The sequence below is a fragment of the Carex rostrata genome, chromosome 18, assembly GCF_964058835.1.
Source record: "Carex rostrata chromosome 18, lpCarRost1.2, whole genome shotgun sequence".
Taxonomy (NCBI): domain Eukaryota; kingdom Viridiplantae; phylum Streptophyta; class Magnoliopsida; order Poales; family Cyperaceae; genus Carex; species Carex rostrata.
In genome coordinates, this window is record NC_135935.1 from 6607158 (window position 1) to 6627049 (window position 19892).

The 19892-nt window shown below is 34.7% G+C and overlaps 2 protein-coding genes across 4 annotated transcripts; one reads left to right on the top strand and one right to left on the bottom strand.

Moving 5' to 3' along the window:
* Positions 1-4917: 4917 nt before the first annotated feature.
* Positions 4918-10069, bottom strand: LOC144569702 (lysine-specific histone demethylase 1 homolog 2-like). Its single transcript, XM_078320154.1, has 5 exons — positions 9599-10069; positions 8674-8886; positions 7331-8309; positions 6123-6568; positions 4918-5212 (listed from the first exon to the last, which is right to left on the bottom strand). The coding sequence occupies exons 1-5, from the start codon at positions 9986-9988 to the stop codon at positions 4946-4948; spliced, it is 2295 nt and encodes a 764-aa protein (XP_078176280.1). The 5' UTR covers positions 9989-10069; the 3' UTR covers positions 4918-4945.
* Positions 10070-12318: 2249 nt separating this feature from the next.
* On the top strand, positions 12319-15413 carry LOC144569706 (uncharacterized). 3 transcript variants are annotated; one of them, XM_078320162.1, is made up of 4 exons: positions 13372-13636; positions 14051-14111; positions 14217-14287; positions 14492-15413. In XM_078320162.1, exons 3-4 carry the CDS (start codon positions 14219-14221, stop codon positions 15266-15268), a joined length of 846 nt encoding a protein of 281 aa, XP_078176288.1. In that variant the 5' UTR covers positions 13372-13636; positions 14051-14111; positions 14217-14218; the 3' UTR covers positions 15269-15413. The 3 variants fall into 3 exon arrangements, with proteins under 3 accessions (XP_078176286.1, XP_078176288.1, XP_078176287.1); XM_078320160.1 differs by lacking the exons at positions 13372-13636; positions 14051-14111 and adding an exon at positions 12319-12438; XM_078320161.1 differs by lacking the exon at positions 14051-14111.
* Positions 15414-19892: the final 4479 nt, after the last annotated feature.

Below are 19892 nucleotides of genomic sequence, written 5' to 3' on the forward strand. Positions count from 1 at the left end.
CTCCTCTGCAATTTCTCATTCTATCTCTCTACATTTCTCATTTATCTTTCCTCTGGAGTACAACGAACATTGTAATTGGCAACCTTTGTTCCAATAAAAAAGGTAATATTTAATGATTATTGTGTTCCTAATGATAAGGATTGATTTTTTTTATTTCCCGTTTGATGGGAATCACTCTTTTTTTAAATTAAAGTTATCATTGATTTTTTTTTATTCTGATAACCATTATAATTTATACTAAATCAAATATTGTAATCATATATAGATTTTCTGAAATAATGAAAATTATAGTCATTCAAATTCAAACATAATAACAGCACGTTACTATAAATAAGATTCTTACAATTATATACTATAAAATTCTAATATTCTATAGAATGATCTATAGCGCGAGCTAAAGGACCCTAAATAATTAAAAACATTTTGTTTCATTTACTTTGGGCATGGTGAAGTGAATGTGAATTATCTAATTAATGGTATGTGATATAATTAAGAAAATATATCACGTATTTTTAAAATTTTGTAAATAATAAATACAAAAAAATTACACATTAAATATTATTAGAGAATGCATATCTATTTTAATCAAAAATAGATATGCACTACAGTATTGTTGAAATTCACAATTTACAATAAGATTGTTGAAATAAGTTCGTTAAATTAGTGCACAAAACAACTTATTTCAGCAATAATATAAAAAAAAAAAAGTCTAGTAACAGTCACTAATTTAACGAACTTTATTTCAACAATCTTATTGTAAATTGTGAATTTCAATAATATTGCAGTGCAGGCATCCGATTCTTTATTGAAACCAAAGACATTTAGTCACATCCATAATTTTAAAAGTTTTCAATACGTGCGTAAAAACTAGATTAAAATTTAATTTATTTTAAATGTTTTACATAGTTTAAACCTCTTCAAAAATGTTAAATATAAATTTTAGTCCAGTGATTAGGATTCACTATTTTTTTTTTTTTTACCATGGATTTGAATTCAAATTTAAGTGACGAGCCATCAAGCTTTTATCCGCATTTTATGTTTTAAAGATAAATTGTACCGTTCTAGAATATTTTGAAAAAGTGGATCCTACCACGTTGAGAAAGAAAAGAAACTATGCATTGTCCGCATTGAACACTGGAAACACGCTGGTGGGGTTCGCTCTTCTCATGTCAATGTCTGTTTCATTGTGATTTAAAACAACGGTTTGGACTTGGGACTCGAGTCGTCTTGGGCGGCTTCTAGGATCCGCATCATATTTCATTCCATGTCAATTCTACACATTTTTTTTTTCCGATTTTTATATTTAATCGGGCCGCACAACAATCTGCGGTTAGAGGTTCTCAAAACTTAAATATATTCAACATTACAGTGTATTTTTTTGTGTTTTTGGAGGATCTCTAAACCAATTTACGCTTTCTCCATAAATGTACCGCAGATTAGCTATGTGGCCTGGTAAATATGAAAATTCTCAAAATCTAGAGGTGTTTTTTTTTTCTGATTATGGTACAAATAAAAATTTCGGTAATTTTTTAGTTGAAGGGTCTATCACTTTTTTTTAAGTTGAAAAAAAATCCAACTTTCACATGTTAATGGACATAATATAGTAAGAGGTTTATGAGATTTTTCCATCATTTAAAAAAAGAAACCAAGTCGTATGATGGCACCTTGGCAAGATAGGGAAAGCTGAATAAGAAAAATAATTAAGTTTATTGTATTCTATAATTATAAAAAAAAAAGAATATACATATTCCTAGTCAAATTTTATTGAAAAAATATATCGAATTGTAATAAAAAAATGATATTTTGTCTTATTTTAAAGATATTTAAATTATGTTTTGAATAAACATAAAGGCTCTTATTTATGAATTGAGGCTGAACAAAGATCTAAAAATGGTCACTGAGGTACAGTGTCGTAAGGCGAAAAGCTCCTTTCAAAATATTCGACATAAGATACATTTTAATCATTAGAGTGTGCACCAGAAGAAGGTAGAGGAGGGGAGGGAAGGAGAGTCGAGTGATCAGATTTGACTGGATTATATTTATTTGTTTCAGAATGTTTAATTTTGAGGAGAGGATGGAAAGAAAAGGGAGATGATGTTAACTATATATACAAACTATTTAAATTTTGTAATCTCTAAATCGGAGAATAGAGAAAGTTAACTATTAACACTGTATTTCTTTTGTTCACTTCTTAGAAATAAAGCTAGACTTTCAAACTATGAAGTCAAACGTGAATAGTGATCAATCATAAAAAAAAATTATATAGTAAATGAAGATCAATTTTACAATATTTATAATAAATTGTTTTTAAGTACATAGAAAATTACATATAAATAGAAAAAAAAATTGAAAAAAAAAAATAAAGTCAATTGACCTTCGTATTATTAATGTCTCGACCTTGTCCCTTCTCTTTCTTTTTTTTCTCTCTTTTTGAAGCACAATCTTAAGAAATAAGAATGATCAACAAGAAAATAATTTTTGGTGGTCTCTAAGGTATTATCTTATATGTAGACAAAATTGTAGCTTCGGAATCAAAATATTTTTGTATTACTACGAATTAAAAAAATTGACACATTTTTATTTTTTAAAAAAAATCTGTTGCATATGTTGAATTAAAATTCAAGATGAGAGTTCGTTAATTTAGGGGTCGGTTCCAAGTTTTGTCGCTGACATTTGACGCGTTGACGGCGCCAACTGATGCAACTTTGATTTCTCCAGCGAACTAAAATGAAAATAAAAAAAACTTTTAGAATAGACAGGTTCAATTAATATTACATTTTTCAAGGCTTTCTTCCAGAACATCAACCTAAAAAGAAACAAAAAAAGATTCAAACTACCAACTTGAGCACGTATGCCACGTGTCATCTTTTTTTTTTTTTGGGTGTAAATATTTTATTTATTTAAAAGTTATAAAGAAATGTTACATATGATTAGATAACAAGTGTCTTAGAAAGTATATAGTTGTAAACAAATTAAAAACACACAAAGGTATGTGCATTTTGTATATATAAATTTGATCATTCTTACTTGATGAAAATGATAGGAGCCTGCTGATGATTTATTTTGTGCATAAAGTTTGTCATGTTGGTCGACTTCATCTTGAAGGCACTGAATCAAAACGGAAACTGAATCAATCAAACCGAGACAGTTACCACACAGAAGTTTCAATGAAGGCACTGAATCAGATCGGACCAGAAACTGAATCAACTAGATCATGACAATCACCACTCAGATGTCCAAATAGAGAGCCGCCAATATAGAAACCAGAAAGAACGGAGGGAGAAGAGAAAGAGAAGAAAGAGAGCACATAACAAACACCAACGCAAACCAAAACAAATAACAACATAGAAACTAAGACATACAAACAACGTGTGGTTGCACATTCCATTGGACTAACAGGATTATATTATTCTGATCTCAACCATTCAATTTCGTTGAGATTCATGTATAAAAAAGTTTATTCATTGAGATTCGCATAGAAAAAAATTTGAATGGTTGAGATCGGAATAACAGTTCGGAATTGTTATTCCATTGGAATCACAGAAGATTTATTTCCTGATTTTTAAGACCGAAGTAATTGTTTGGGGCCAGGAGCTGCCCCACAAAACTGTGTAACCTCCATGTATAACAATAAAGATTACTAAACTAATAAATATAGATTACTAAACTAATTAATGATAATAAAAATTTATAAACTAATAAATATAGATTATAATTGTTTTTAGGATATCTACGTGCTTAATATAAAAATGGAGATTTGTTGTGCATTTCCATAAAGTATTTTATTTAATTATTTTCTAGATTAATATTTTATTAATTTAGAAAGTTATACTATTTAATAAAATGTTAATTCTATAATTGATGAAGTTATAAATTTCTTTGCTTAAATGGAAACAAATTAATTGCTTATTTTATATTTCTTAAAAAATGATTGAAAATAATAAAAATATTGAAATAGGTCTCATATTCAAATAAGAGATAAAATTAAACAATGTGGAGAAATGGATTAGTTTAGGCCAATTCAAGACAATCTAAAGACCGACTTATTTTATCTTAGTCTGGCTCAATTAAATCATGTTTGACATAATAACAGAACTAAAGCCCTTATTTCCTTATTATTAATTATCTCTGTGTTGCTTCATGTCTAATTTGGAAATTTAACCATCCTTTAAAGTAAACTTATTTAAGCATCCTTTAAAGTAAACTTTTGAAAGTCGGGTTAGTATGACATCGATGTCATTTCGCTTATATAACACCAACTCCAAAACTTATCGAATCGACTTCAAACGGTGAATCCAAACTGTTCAAATCCATCTATTTCATTAGTTGCACATTTACATGCAAAATTTATAATTTTTCGAATTTTAGTATCAAGTCAAGCAGTCAAATGTGTGAGTTTTTAAGTTAATTTTAATGCATTCATTTTTCAACATTTTTGACCGCTTGATTTGATACTAAAATAACTAGAAAATATAAAAAAATTGCATGTAAACACATCACTCATAAAGTAAATCGATTTGAATGGTTTGGATTAGTCATTTGAAGTCTATCCAATCAATTTTGTAGTTTATGTCATATGAAACCGATGTCATACTAGCTGGACTCATCCATACCGTCCGTTAAGAATTCGAACTAATAAAAAAATAAACATAATAAATTAATGGAAAGGAACAATATTTAAAATTGATTTCGGACGGTTCGGATTCTTCATGATCAAATTCAAAATTTGAATTATCTCAGACAGTCTGAATTGCGCCAAAATAGGGAGAGCACAAAAGTAATCATCTATTGAACGACCTTCTTCCAACCAAATCATATCAGTTACTATAGACTAAAACTTATCGAGTTTAATGAGCTTAATAAAGTTACATGTACAATTCGGGCTATCTAATATTCAATCCCAACAAAATAAACTGAACCTTTCAAAGAAGAAAGCTTTTCGAATTCAAATCCGAACTTTACAAGAAGATGGCCGATTTTGCCGAAGTTTCAAGCTCCTTTCTTTTAAAATACTAACTATGAGAGAACCCCCTATTTCACATGTACTGTTATATCCCATGAGCTTTACACTGTATGTATTGTACAAGAATTGGAGTCTACTTTTGTCATCTGCACTTGCCACTTGCATCTCCTCTACTTGCTCTCTTGAGACAATTGCATATAAATACAATTGATCTTCTACAGAGTTGCCTTTCCCTGCATTGCCATTTACCTGTAAAGAGTAAAGAGGTAAATCCACTGTGCTAAACCTTTTGTTTCCTTTTTAATTAATTAATATACATCAAGGCTTGGGTGCTATGGATCATAAGGCCATCTGTGCTACAGCTTGTCGAATAAATTTCAAATTTTGATCTAAGTAGCTCAGTAAATTGGTTATATAATGAACTTGTAGAATACCAATTTTTACTATTTTTTATAATTTATGAAAGATGGCAAAAAATGACTTGAAAATAAAAGAAAATTGCCAATATTTTAGGCCATTTTTTGCCATCTTCCATATATCATAAAAAATAGTAAAAATTGGTATTCCACAAGTTCATTATATAACCAATTTACTAAGATACTTAAACCGAAGTTTGAAATTTATATGATAGATTTTTGAGGCCGTAGCACAAATGGCCTTATGCTATCCATAGCACCCAAGCCTTACTCGTATACATTGGTGCTATTCAGCCTTTATTGGCTCAAAAAAGGTTACATAAATTTATCACTTGAGAAAAAAAGGGCTCTTTCGGACGACTCATATGTAGTCAACTAATTATTGAATAGGTTTAAACTTGACATTTCACAGGCACCATAATATGAAATAAGGACTGTGGAAACCTTTGTTTATCACCAGAGAAAAGGAGAAAAAAGCAAAACCACTGAAAAACAAAAGAAACAAGAGAAACTCTGAAAGAACAAAAAAAACACAAAAACAAAAAAATGACGAAATATATTCTGAAGTTCAAACAGACGGCTCCAAGGCCGGTTAGATAACCTGCTGGCGGAAATTAAAATTGGGTGGGCAATGATTTCTATTGAGAACAAAATTACAGAACTAGAATATTAGGCATCACAGTTTATAAGAAAACTAAATACAGTTAACAATTTTAACAAACAAATAGTTTAGGTAACATTACCGGCTTTTGAAATGAGACCCTCATGAGACCCATTGCGTTGGAGTCCTCAGATCCTTCTGAAAACACAAAGGCAAAGCTCCCGAATGCCAAATCGGGTTCCTTAAATAATTTCACCAACACATCCCCCGAGACTGAGCTCTTTGCGATCGGCCTCTTCAGATCTGGATTACTAACTAAGCGGTCTTCCGTGGCACGGACAATGCAGGCTGCCTCACGCAGACCACTCATGAAGGCACCATGCATCGTAGCCGGGTATTGCCTGCTTGTTGCTTCCCCGGCAAAGAATAGGCGACCAGACAAGCTCTCAGAAAGGATGTCGTAATCAGTGCCAGATGACCCAACGCGTACATGAGAGTATGACCCATATGAAAATGGATCACTGCCCCATCTAGTGCAGACAGATTGTATCGGGTCGGGTACAGTAACTCCCTTTTGGCTGTATATGCCTGTAAAGGAAAAAAAAAGGTACTAATTTGCAAGAGATCTAAAATGTCTAATAACAAAGGTCTTAAATGATTTATTTGGATAAAAAAGAAAAAGGCAATTTGCTAATTTATTTCAAAGGCAGCTACGTTTATCCAGCTAAAAATCACGAACAGAGGATGCATGGCCTTTGAAAAAAAGAAAGATAACGGAATATGAGTTACATTCTTCCTATTAAAGAAAAGATTGAGAAAGGAATGGGAATTGGAAGATCGAAAAAGGAAAGTTGGCAGGCTGGGATTATTTTTTTCCCTTCATATCCCTTCATATCCTATCAGATTAAGGTTCAAGTAAAGTTTGGCAGTCCCGAAGTTAAAATAAGGTTAAAAGATCAATTTGTTTTGAAGACTTGGGCCTTTTCTGAGCCTCAGGTTTTGTGGTCCCACATGAAAGGAGACTTTTAGAATGACCAGGAAGAATGAAAGCCAGGGAAGTTATGAACAAAACCAAAAATGAGAAATTTGTGCAATGGCCCATAGTGTGCATAGACCTTTCTTTGGCACTTGCATATCTGAATCAAATTTTATATACTAAAACATAAATAATGTTAGATGTCAAAAGTGTATGCAGCTGTACAGTACCTTACTACCTTTATATAGTGCTGTATCAAATCCGTACCAAATTGTATACTTTTTTAACTCAAACATTTCCTACTTTTTATCCTTGGCTCCTTTTGTACCATGTTACACAGTCCATTATTCATTTGCTCTATTTCATTGAGTTACCTCTTAGAATGCAGAGCACACGATTCAGCGAGTCAACAGGATCTACCATCTCAAACTCCCCTGCTGCCTCTCCAGCCACAAGAGCAATAAGCACGGCCCCACCAGCTACAGTGTGGTACCCGTAGAACAGAAAGAACTCGCCTCTCTTTCTGCTCTCCTCATTGACACAACCAAAAGTATCTAAATCCTCCCCCCAAAACACATATGGAAAAACCATCGCCACCTTGTTTAATAAGCCAAACCCTAATCTCTCAATTGCCTGCCTTTTCCATCCAGGTAACTCGGGCTCAAACTTGATCAGATTCCTCTTCAGTACACCGAGCGGTACAGTACACAGAGCCACATCAGCTTCGAAAACCTGTCCGGTTGATGCAACCACACGTACACCGTCCCCTCCGTATCCTATACGTGTAACAGTTTTTTCATACAAAATGGGTATGCCCTCACAAAGAGCATCAATCAACCGGCCGTTGCCACCAGCCAAGAGGCAGTGGTCTCCACCCATCTCATATATATCATCCTGGTCCCAGTGGGCAAGTGACAAATCCGTTAAGCAGCCAGCATTTGCATACTCTAAATTCGCCATGTGCCAATTTAACAGCAGGGACTGTATTGGACTCCGTGCAGCTCCATATAATTTCCTAAGCCGCTGGAGTGCAGACCCAAGAGAAATCGAGTCACAAAGATCCTTCTCTTGGCTGAGGAACTCTCTCAACCTTGCTGCATGCTCTAATAAATTGTTGAAGGTTGAGTCAGCCTCCACATCAGCAGCAGCATCAACCTCCATGCCATCAGGCATGTAAAGGGGACAACGGTCTCGCACCTTGTGCAGTGGGGTCCCCAGCTGTCTGGCCAGGACACCAAGAGGGTTAGCATGAATTCCAGTGATCACACTACCACCAAGCTCTAGCGACTTCCCAGAGGTACGGTACGTGAAGACGCGGCCACCGGGGCGGGCCCGTCCTTCGAGGACCAGAACCTAATTAGCGCAAATGTATAAATCAGTGTTCTGTAAAGAGATTTCATAGCAACATTTTAGTTAATAAATCTATGGCTCGGGCTAATGTTACACTCCCTCTATCGAGGACTAAACATGCATATTACAGTAGGTGAATGCTTGATTTGAGATCCCACCAGAATTAATTATGGTTGTTTAATCTTCCTCCATTGCAAGTAACAGAACTTGCATAGAAAGACCATATTCAAGAAGCAAATAATAAAAATCAAGTATTTTACATGATCATTTTGTCAAGTATCACCCGTTTCCTTAGTTTCCAGAATTTTTAGTTTCCATCTTGGTCCCTGAAGCTATGAGATATATAATATAATAGTGTGTAACAAACCTTGTAACCAAAATGAAGTAGTTGCCGGGCTGCGGCCAGGCCTGCCAAGCCAGCACCTATAACTAGAACTGAGGCCTTGGGTGAAGATGGGCTTGGGGTGGGGTCAGGGGTGATTTGAAAGGTGGGGGCCACACCAAAGTTTATGTAGCCTTCTAAAGAAAGGAAATCATGCGCAGCTGAGACCAGCTTATCGTACTTGCTTGCCACTGTGGCCTGAAGTCAATACATAAGATGCCTTATCAGTGTTCTCATTCATCTTTTTATTTATATGCAATCCGGAAACAGCAGTTATCATGACAACCCTTCCAAAACAAGCATGCATTTTTAGATGTACTCGCTTAAAAGCTTGAAAAGGCCAAGTTCGACAAAAATGTTAACTTCTCCCTTTCAAACCCAGGTTTAATTTTAGGCCATGTATAACCAAAAGGATTCCTACAAATCTCTCTCACAAGGAAATTCAGATATTTACTGGTTGTTGTGCTTCTGTGGGTCCCTATCAGTCTATTTCAGAGATGAAAAAAAGGTTTCTTGAAGGTATGGGGCAGTTTTTTTAAGGTATGTAGGAGTAAAAGCATTGTTACATATGTACATCATTAGGAGTAATAATATTTTTATCATACATTCATATCAATTCAATCTTATGAATTTCATCACAACAGCTATGAAGGATGCAAGGCAATGCTTAATCCAATGCCAATTGGAGGTCACCTGATTCTTACTTTAACATGCATGATGCGCCAGTTGTACCCATTCATCCAATACCAACTCAGTTGAAATAATTGGTCTTCTTTGGTTGTTTCTCATTGTTTAGAAATTAACGAAGCCTATGAAAGGGTTGAATTTGTCTTCATCAGAAAACCAACCACCCTACGGTATGAACAGGTACGCAACAGTACAACTGTAACAAAAAAAACAAAACAGTCACCTTAATGTGCGATTTTGATAACCAAGATCTGACATCAAGCCTCCACGTGGCGAGTATGTGATTTCTGACAACAATATAGTCATTCCTCTGCTCAGGCGTGTCAAGCGGTACAGAGAGAGTCGATCTTTCGAGCTCAAAGACGGCGTCAATGGGGAATCCCAGAGAAAAAGCGATCATAGCCTCTGTATTAGTCTCCTTCTGACGCGCCGCTTCGGTGTTGAGCTGGCGCCTTCTAGAAGACTGTGGTGACGGCGCGAGGTGGTCCCGCAGTGTTATGTCGACGAGAGACTCGTCGTAGGAAACGGAGGCAGCGGCGCGACGTCGTGGGCGACTGCGGAGGGTGGTGGTGGAAGGACTAGATGGAGACGCCGAGGCGTGTTGTGGGTCCATTTGTCAGAGAGAGAGAGAAGGAAGGAAGAGGAACCGGAGCGTCACTGGCGGTGACTATCGAGTGGTGAGATAAAAGTACAGTTTCATTGAATGTCGAGCGTTTTTCTCGAGAGAGCATTGTTTTCAACGGTACGTGATGTTCTCTTTTTATGAAGAAACTGGATGCCTCCATTTAAAAGCCCGGCCCATATTCATCCACACTATAGCCCAAGACATACTTCTTTTTAACTTTTGCAGCAATAACAAGTCAGAAGAAGATATATCCATATTTTATCACTTAACCAATTGTTCTAGTAAAAAAAATGTTCATCTCCAAAAGACTTCTACTTCATCTACCATGTTTGTTTGATTGTGGGTTAAAATTATGATAGCATAAGTTGTTTATTTTAAATTATGACGACATAAGATATTTTTGTTTAGTTGTGAGTTAAAACTAAGTCACGTATTATATATGAATAGTTGGAGAGGAGGGTTAAAATGCACCCTCTTTTTGTGCTCCTAACGTGCACCCTCCCCTTATATCTTCATTTTCAAAGTTCAAATAGTCGATTCGAACCTTCCAGCGTGTTCTTCATATTAAAATGTGCTTGGAGACCAAATTTTATATTTTTTGAAAATTTTTTACTATTTTTTCAGAATTTTTGAAAATAATCACTTTGCTGAATTTTTTATTATTGTTTAGTTTAATAAAAAATTCTGAAAAAATAGTAAAAAATTTCCAAAAAATGTAAAATTTGGTCTCCAAGCACATTTTAATATGAAGAACACGTTGGAAGGTTCAAATCGACTGTTTGAACTTTGAAAATAAAGATATGAGGGGAGGGTGCACGTTAGGAGCACAAAAAGGAGGGTGCATTTTAACCCTCCTCATAGTTGGATTATTCTTCACTAGCATAAGTTATACAATCTAAGGCCTTGTTCAGAGCGACCTGCTAAGGTATAGGAATGAGAATAGGAATCAAAAGCTTTGAACTAATTTTACTGTTCACCGTGGCAAAAAAAACTTCAATCTGAGTGAATTTTTTTTTCTCATGTAAATAGTAATCTACCGAACAGGACCTAAATATGTGGATTAATATATGACAACATAAGTAATTGTTTATATTAATATATGACAGCATAAAATAAAATACTTATTCCGTGACTTATGTCACAATCAAACATTTTGATGGCCCAATTATATAAATTAAATTGAATTCATTTCAAGAATTGATTTGGCATAGTCTAAAATTACCAAAACAACTTATGTATTATAAATATAATATTTAAGAAATCCTTATTAACTTTTTTTTTTTAATTTTCTTACAAAGCTTTGACTATTGTTCTTTTTTTCTTTTATTGAAGTCCGTAGGAATCATTAAACTAAGAAGATCATTACAAGTGTGAAATAAAGACAAGGAAATTCTCAATTAAGCGTCCATTTAGCTATAAAATAGCACGAAAAATACATCATAGGTTCCAAATTAAGGTCATAAAATCCGATTCTATTGTGATCTCTATCCTTTTTTGCAATCAACTTTTCAATTGACTAACGGATCACCTTGTTTTGCAGAGAACTTTAATAGCAAATAAAGTTAGTGAAGAACAATCGGTTTTTAGTCTAGTGATAAAAGGTAACACTTTTTGTGTGAGAAGTCGTGAGTTGAAAATTTAAATGAAGAGTTCTTAATAGATACTGAAATTTAGAATGCTAGAACTCTATCTTTCTTTCTCTGTAAAATGAAGTCGGTAAAAACATTTGATAACAGTCGACAAAGCAGAAAGTAATACTCTATTTAAAGCAATGGAAAACATATTTTTCTTATAGATTAATTATGTATCAATTTGATAAAAATTTCAATATCATTAAATGTCAGATAAAAAAAAACATTAAATTAGAACGTTACAAGTTTCATATCATTTTTTATGTATACGATATGTATAAAGTATAAAAATAATTTATTCGGCAAATTTAAATTTTTAATTATTTTGGATGATTGTCAATAATGTCAAGGTGAAAAATTATGTCAGATCTGAGAGACACGTAGATGTAAATAGATAATTTTGTAGTTGTAATAAAACTAGAAAAAAAATATAATTAAATTATAAAACGAAAGTGCCAAAACAAGAACCAAAATAAAAAATAAAATGAAAAGGGAAGAAATTGCAATTGTTTTCTCCGTGTGACTCAACACCGACATGCATCTGTAAACGAAAATAAAAGGCCCAAGCCCAATTAAGAAAATAAATTAATAGAAGATAAAATAGAATCAGGCCCAAACCCAACTAACAAAATATATCAATAGAAGATAAGAGGAAACAGGCCCAAGCCCAACTAACAAAGTTAGCGACGAGAGAAGAGGCGATCTGTTGCTGCGAACCTCTTTCCGTCTTTCGATTCATCTCCCTTCTTCTCGCCAGGGAATCATACCAACAGAGCCAGCAAACACCACCCGCACCACCACCTCTAGGTATATCCACCTCTCTCTCTCTCTCTCTCTCTCTCTCTCTCTGTCACACACACTCGCTTTTTAATTAGATGATAGATTGGGACGTTCACTGGTGTGTTCTTTGATTTTAGTTCCAGCTTCCAATTCCTCGCGTTAAAGCCCCAATTAACATGTACCTGTAGCATACTGACATGGTATCAACATTCTATACTGTGTTTCTCAATTGAACTATCAAAAGAATCATGTGGTTCCTTTATTGGTTCTTGTTGTTCAATTGACCTATACATGCTGGTTCACACTGGACCACGACTGGTACACATACATCTTGTGGTACCAAGATGCACTGGTTGGTTGTTCCTGGTACCTATAATTTTTTATAATTTTTTAATACGAGGCTACTAGGCCCGTTTCATTGAAGAAACATAGTTAAATTACAAGTTCTATGTTTCTCTCAAGCCAATGTATGTTGCTTGAGTGAGATTGTTCTCCTAGTAACCATGGTTCCGGAAATCGGAATCGGAATCGGACTTTTGACCACCGAGTCAGAATCGGATGAATCGGCCGGAATCGGAAGAATCGAATCGGTAACTCGGATATTTTTGGCAGAAGCACCTTTTGTACTGAAATTGTCAAATAACCCACTATAATACTCATAATAATAGACTATTACATATAAAATTAATATTTATCTAATTTAGAAATTAAATAGACTATTCCATAAAATATTAAATAAAAGCTTAATAAATTCACAAAAATAAATAAAATGTTTAATTTTAACTTTTACATTTCCATATTTTATTTTATAAGCAATTAATATTTTATTTTGCTCAAGTAAAATTAAAAAATAAATTAATGTTGTCAACAGTTCTCGTTTCCTTGTCCAGTAAAATAGTAAAATTAGGAGGGGCCGACTGTAAATTTCATTTTTATTCCCCTTCTCGTTTCCTTCTCCAGTTCTCCTCCGCTGACTCAATTCTTTCTAATATTTCGAATGGTCTTCGTCTTCTCCTCAACGATCTCCTCAGCCGATTGAAATTCGAACTTCTCCAACAATTGTTTGCTCGATTGTTTTCTTCAGCCGATCTCCTCAACCGATCTCCACAGCCGATCTCCTTCTTTTCCTGCGCCGATTGAGATTTGAGACCCCCAATTGAAATTTCTCCGCCGATTGAGACTCCCTCATGAAACTCGAATGGTACAGCAGCACAGCACAGTCCAGGTTAGTGAGAATCGAAATCTTTTGCTTTGAATCGGCTCAACTCGGCTCAACTCGGCCAAAACTCGGTGTAACTCGGCTTGACTCGGCCGGAAAATCGGAAAACTCGGCCGAGTCAAGCACTGTTCATCCGAGTTTTTCTGAGAAACTCGCACAGGCGCGAGACTCGGGTAAAACTCGGCCCGGTGCTGTCCGATTCCGAGTTGACTCGGAATCGGCCGATTTCTGGAACCATGCTAGTAACCTTATTACCTAAGGTAAGAAAATTAAAGATCCACCAGCTATTGCATCCAAAACATAGAAACAAGTTCAACATAGTATGTCAAAAGCAATTAGACTACTGAATCCTATTCTCCTGGTACCGATATTCTATGGATATGTCTATTATGCCCATTCTTACTAGTTGTTGTTGTCCAGTATCAGGCTATCAGCAATTGAGGTTGAGTATATCTGGCACCGAGTATTGCAGCTTACTTTGGTACGGGTCGGTAGTGATTCCTGCCAACTCTAATACAGTCATATTTAATATAAACATTTATTTAGTTTTTCCTACTTTTTGTGTTTTCGTTTAACTGGTTGTTAGGTATGAAGCAACCTCTGGAGATGGAACTCGCAAGTCCCTCTGATGAAACAAAGAAACTGCAAAAGAAAGCTGTAAGCTGAATATATGCATCAGTGCTCTTCTTTTTAGAATATTGCAGATATATCGCTTTGGAAAGATGAAAATAATTTGTCTGTGATCCCAAAGATGTAATCTCCGTCTAATTCTTACATGTGATCTTTTTACGTATAAGAATATGATGCCATTTTTTCGTTGTTTTCTTTATTTTTATCAATTTATCTTTTTTTTGTTTTCAGGTTTCAACTGAAAGTGCACCCAAAATTGCAAAAATCCAGCTCGTAAGCACTCATCCAGAAGTGTATGAACCATGCGACGATTCATTTCTCCTAGTTGATGCACTCTTGGCCGACCGGTTAAATCTCATTAACCAAAACCCTAAATTTTGTCTAGAGATTGGCTGTGGCTCGGGGTATGTGATAACATCCCTAGCCTTAATTCTCAGCCAATATAACCCCTCGACTCAATTCTTTGCAACTGACCTAAACCTACATGCAGCTCAAACCACGCTCCAGACCTCAGCCAATCATGGTATACATTGTGAAGTTGTGGTGACTGATATTGCCTCGTGCCTCCAAAAACGTCTTTGGAAAAGCATTGATGTGCTGCTGGTCAATCCACCTTACGTACCAACACCTGAGGATGAAGTTGGTGCAGTTGGTATTGTCTCTTCTTGGGCTGGTGGGTTTAATGGCCGAAAGGTCATAGATAGAATCTTAGATGTTGTAGATGAGTTACTATCGACTAATGGGCTAATTTACATGGTCGCGCTGAGTGAAAATGACCCATCTGAGATTTGTCAGGTCATGAGAGAGAAAGGATTTGGGTCAAGAATTGCTTTGCAAAGATCAACCGAGGAAGAAAGGTTATGTGTGATCAAGTTTTGGAGAGAGAAAGAGACTAATGAGGTGGACGGGGAGATAACTGATAATGGGTCGAATTTGAACGGTTGGTTAGGTAGAGTCCCTTTTGTTAATTTGTTGTGGAAGAAGGGTAATGAAGCTAGTAATAGTTAGCATTTTTATTGGTTTTACATAGGTTTCATTTATAAAATTCATGAAACATTGCAATTTACTTTTGTATCCGTCCAAAATGGTGAACTAAACAAATATTTTTGCAGGGCCTTAAAAACATGTTTCTAATTATTTTCATTTCTTTAAACCCAACTCGGTCGAGTGAGCCACATGCATGTTAGCCACAGACTTACACAGGCAGTCAGGCAGAAACCTACCTGTGCTAGACACACTACTGAGGGTCATCACTATGTGTGAAGTGAAGTCTCTGTACAGGTAAGGCATAGTGTAGAAAAATTTAATATCATAGCATAAAAAAAATGTAATGTTGCACGAGGTGGTGGCGTGGGGCTGAAATGGCTGATGTCGGAATAGCTAGAACCCACTGAGTACAAGCCTTAGCCACTCAATTTCTAAACCGTACCAAACAATCGGTAGCTGCAAAAACAATTCATGTGGTATGTTTGATACCCTTCAGTTCAGGACCCCCAATGTGAGCCTTATTGTGCACCACTTATCATTCCTGACCCGCTCTCTACAGCGTGTGCTTCACTTGAACATGAAACAATAGTTTGAACTTGAACATGACATCGTTACAGGAAATTTGATGCGACCAAATTTCCATAGGTATTTTACCTGGGATAATACTCTGTGATAATGGAATCAGCTAGTTGTAGTTGCAACAACCTTGTACTTCAATAGGTATGATTAAAGAGGGCAATTTTACAAACTACCCCACCTCTAAAAAAGATCAAACAAAATACCCTTCAACTAAATTTTTTGACAAAATGCTCTTGTGGAACCCATTCACATCAAAATTTCCCCTCACCTCGGTTTTCTTCTATCATCCTGCGCTTCTTTCATTTACATATCTTTGTTCGTCTCCCCAAATTTTTTGCTAAAGATGATTAATCTTAAAACTTATAGGCAATCCATGATTTTCACCTTAAATTCTTCTTTTAAATCTATCAAATCTTAAAATAATGAAACAGCAGGGGTTAATTCGCAATTTCGTTCTTCTTCCCTTGTCAGTTGTCCCTTTGATCTTTATGTATTCATTTTTTTCTTTTGATTTAGTTACATAATTGCATCATTTGGATTGAATTTGTTAGGCACATTAAGGTGAAACAAGAATGATGATCATGATGATTGTTAGATGTTCCTATGTTCATGTACCAGTCCACATTTAAGAATCCATAAACATAAAATTGATTTCATAAAAGACAAACTTAAGTCTACTCCAATGGAAATGAAAGAGAACAAGTATGAAGAGCTGACACCAGTATAGTTTTCAGAGTAGAACTAGGGTGCTCTTAAGCTCACCAATGCTTTGGTGAGCTTAACTCTAAAACTCATAAAATCGATTTCAAATGACGAATCCGAACCGTTGAAATCCGTCTACCTTATGTGTGATGCATCTACATATGAAATTTTTAAACATTTGAATTAATTTAGTATAAAGTCAAACGGTCAAAATTAGAAGGTTAATAAATTAATTTTAGTGCATTCATTTTTGAACGTTTTTTGACCGCTTGACTTTATACTAAATTAATTTGAATGTTTAAAAATTTCACATGTAGATGCATTACACGTAAGGTAGGCGGGTTTTAACGGTTCGGATTTGTCATTTGAAATCGATTTGATGAATTTTAGAGTTAAGAGCACCCTAGTTCTACTCTAGTTTTCAAGTAAATAGTATAGTTTTCAAATAAAAGCGACGAAGGTTTTGAAAAACAACAAACAACAAACAGAGCAAAAATTTAATTTCCATTGGTAACTTCTTTATAGGTGTTTTGCTTTTTTTTTTTTGTTACGGGTGTTATAAAAGCACCGGCAACCTCTACAAGTTCTGCATAATGGGCTTAAAAAGTTTGTCTTGCTTCGATCAAAATTTAGGAAAGCAAAAGTGCAAACCTTGTGGATTTTACACAGGTTAATTTGCAAATTATTTTTTTTAGCATGCCAGTTTTCTAACAAAATTGTCGGGTTATTTCAACAAATGTCGTTCGTTAATTGTGCCAGAACCTTTATATATATATATATATATATATATATATATAGGACTTGGCTACGGTGCTATGGGTTGCATAGAGGCCTCCCATGCTACGGCTCAATATTTAACTTTTCAAAATCCAAACGGTCGATCCGAACCGTTCATCTTGTTCTCCATATTAATATGTGTTTGAAGATCAAATTTTACATTTTTTGGAAATTTTTTACTATTTTTTTAGATTTATTGAAAGCTCGTAGGCAATTTTGTTGAATTAAAAGAGTTACATATTAGATCACAAGTGTCTGAAAAAACATACAACTATACATAATAAATTAAAAACGCACCAAGAGTATGTGTATCATGTTGAAACCAAATTGATTATCCTTGCTTGATGAAAATTATAGAAGTCTAGTGATTAATTCCTCAGTGCGCATAGTTGTTATAATTCTTCTGACCAGTGGCGGAGCCAATAACCCCTGAATTTCAATTTTTTTTTGCTATGAGTATTGCTATTTGATCCTGCCCAACCCTGGCCCAAATATACAATAATTATAACAGCCCATATTAAAAAGTTTTGCCACAGTCCATGTCTCTTGGCTCCATTGTTGGAGCGTCTCTGGTCTGAGTCTCTGAACGAAGCGATAAAAAGGAAAGAAGAGAGACACAAGAGGCTAGGTAGCGATCAGGTCTGAGTCTCTGAACGAAGCAGCGAATAGCAAAAAAAAAACAGATAAAATAGAAAAAGTAGCGAAATTAAAAAGTAGAAAGAAGGGTTGAAGGTTGAAGAACGAATTGCAAGTAAAAAGCAAAATTCAGAATCTTTGAATGGTAACTCTAATTTTTTGTTTAATGGTAACTCTAATTTAGAATTTTTGAATCTTTGAATCTTTGAATCTTTGAATCTGTGATTTAGTAACTTTTATATTAATAAACCTAATGTGTTTGCAAATTAGCAATTAGAATCCCTGATTTCTTACGCGGAGTATCATTATGAGGCCGTTTGGAATAGTAAGGCAGACCTGATCAGGTCTGAGTCATTTCAAAGTAAGACTAGTAGCACTAATATAAAAGTTGTTGTGATCCTGCTCTACTTTAATTTGATGAATTGTTGAATTTTTGAATTTATTAAAAATTTCGTATTTATAATTGGATTGTTGGACTTATTAGATCATTAGATGAATTGTTCAACTTATCAAAAATTTCGTAGTTATTGTTGAATTGTTCTGCCCACCTTTGACTCAAATCCTGGCTACGCCACTGCTTCTGACATACTACATTGGAGAAGACACTGAATCAAATCGGATCGGGAACCGAATCAACCGGACTGAAATAATCACCACTCCAAAGTTTCAAGAGAGGCATTGAATCAAATCATACTGAAAACTGAATCAACCGGACCATAACAGTCACTACTCAGAAGCCCCAATGAAGAGCCACCAGTGTGGAAGTCAAAAAAGAAAAAAAAGAAAAAGAAAAAGAAAAGAAAGCACATAGTAAACACTAACAAACAGCTAACACAGATAACAACTTATAAAGTATATATCTGTATGTACAAATTTAGTCCATCCACTCTTTCATTACCAAAAAAGGAAAAGAAGAGCATGGAGTGAAGTCAAATTAAAGGTCGATAACGACGTTCATATAATAGCATTGTCTCACAAATTGAGTGAAGACCTAATATGAAATCATTATCTGATGTAGTTGGGGAACAGTGTAATACAACTAACTGAAATAGTTCTAACAAGTTGAAATATTTGTTTTGTTTTGTACGGTATTACGAATACTGAACATTTTTTTTTCTGCACAATTTCATAACAATTCCATTACATACTCATGGATCGATGTGGGTTTCCGTAACATATATGTAAATTATCATCTCGCATGCATAATTATGTGACAATCAGATATGGAATTCATGTGTTACAATATAATTAAACTACTAAGCCATTTTCTGAACTAAAAGTCAATTCTACAATGAATAAAAGGATTTATATTATATTATATGAGTAGAACTAGGGTGCTCTCTAAAACTTATCAAATCGATTTCAAATGACGAATCCGAACAGTTGAAACCCGCCTACCTTACGTGTGATGCATCTACATGTGAAATTTTTAAATATTCGAATTAATTTAGTATAAAGTCAAGCGGTCAAAAAACGTTCAAAAATGAATGCATTAAAATTAATTTATTAACCTTCTAATTTTGACCGCTTGACTTTATACTAAATTAATTCGAATGTTTAAAAATTTCACATGTAGATGCATCACACGTAAGGTAGGCGGATTTCAACGGTTCGGATTCGTCATTTGAAATCGATTTTATGAGTTTTAGAGTTCAGCTCACCAAAACTTTGGTGAGCTCAAGAGCACCCTAGTTCTGCTCATATTATATAAAGCCCTGAATCTAGTAATTAAAGACTATGAAAGTGCAAACTATTTTGACAAAGAAGTAGTTCACAAACCAGATCGACAAACGGGGCAATTAGCGTTTCTCAGCAACCAATAATCAATACATGGTTTGTGAAAACAATGACCACAATTCGGCAAAACCTTGCATTTGTCGCCATCCTTGAAATTTTCCAAGCACACAACACAATCTTTGGCCATTCCACCACCTTTCTCTTTTTGAAAATG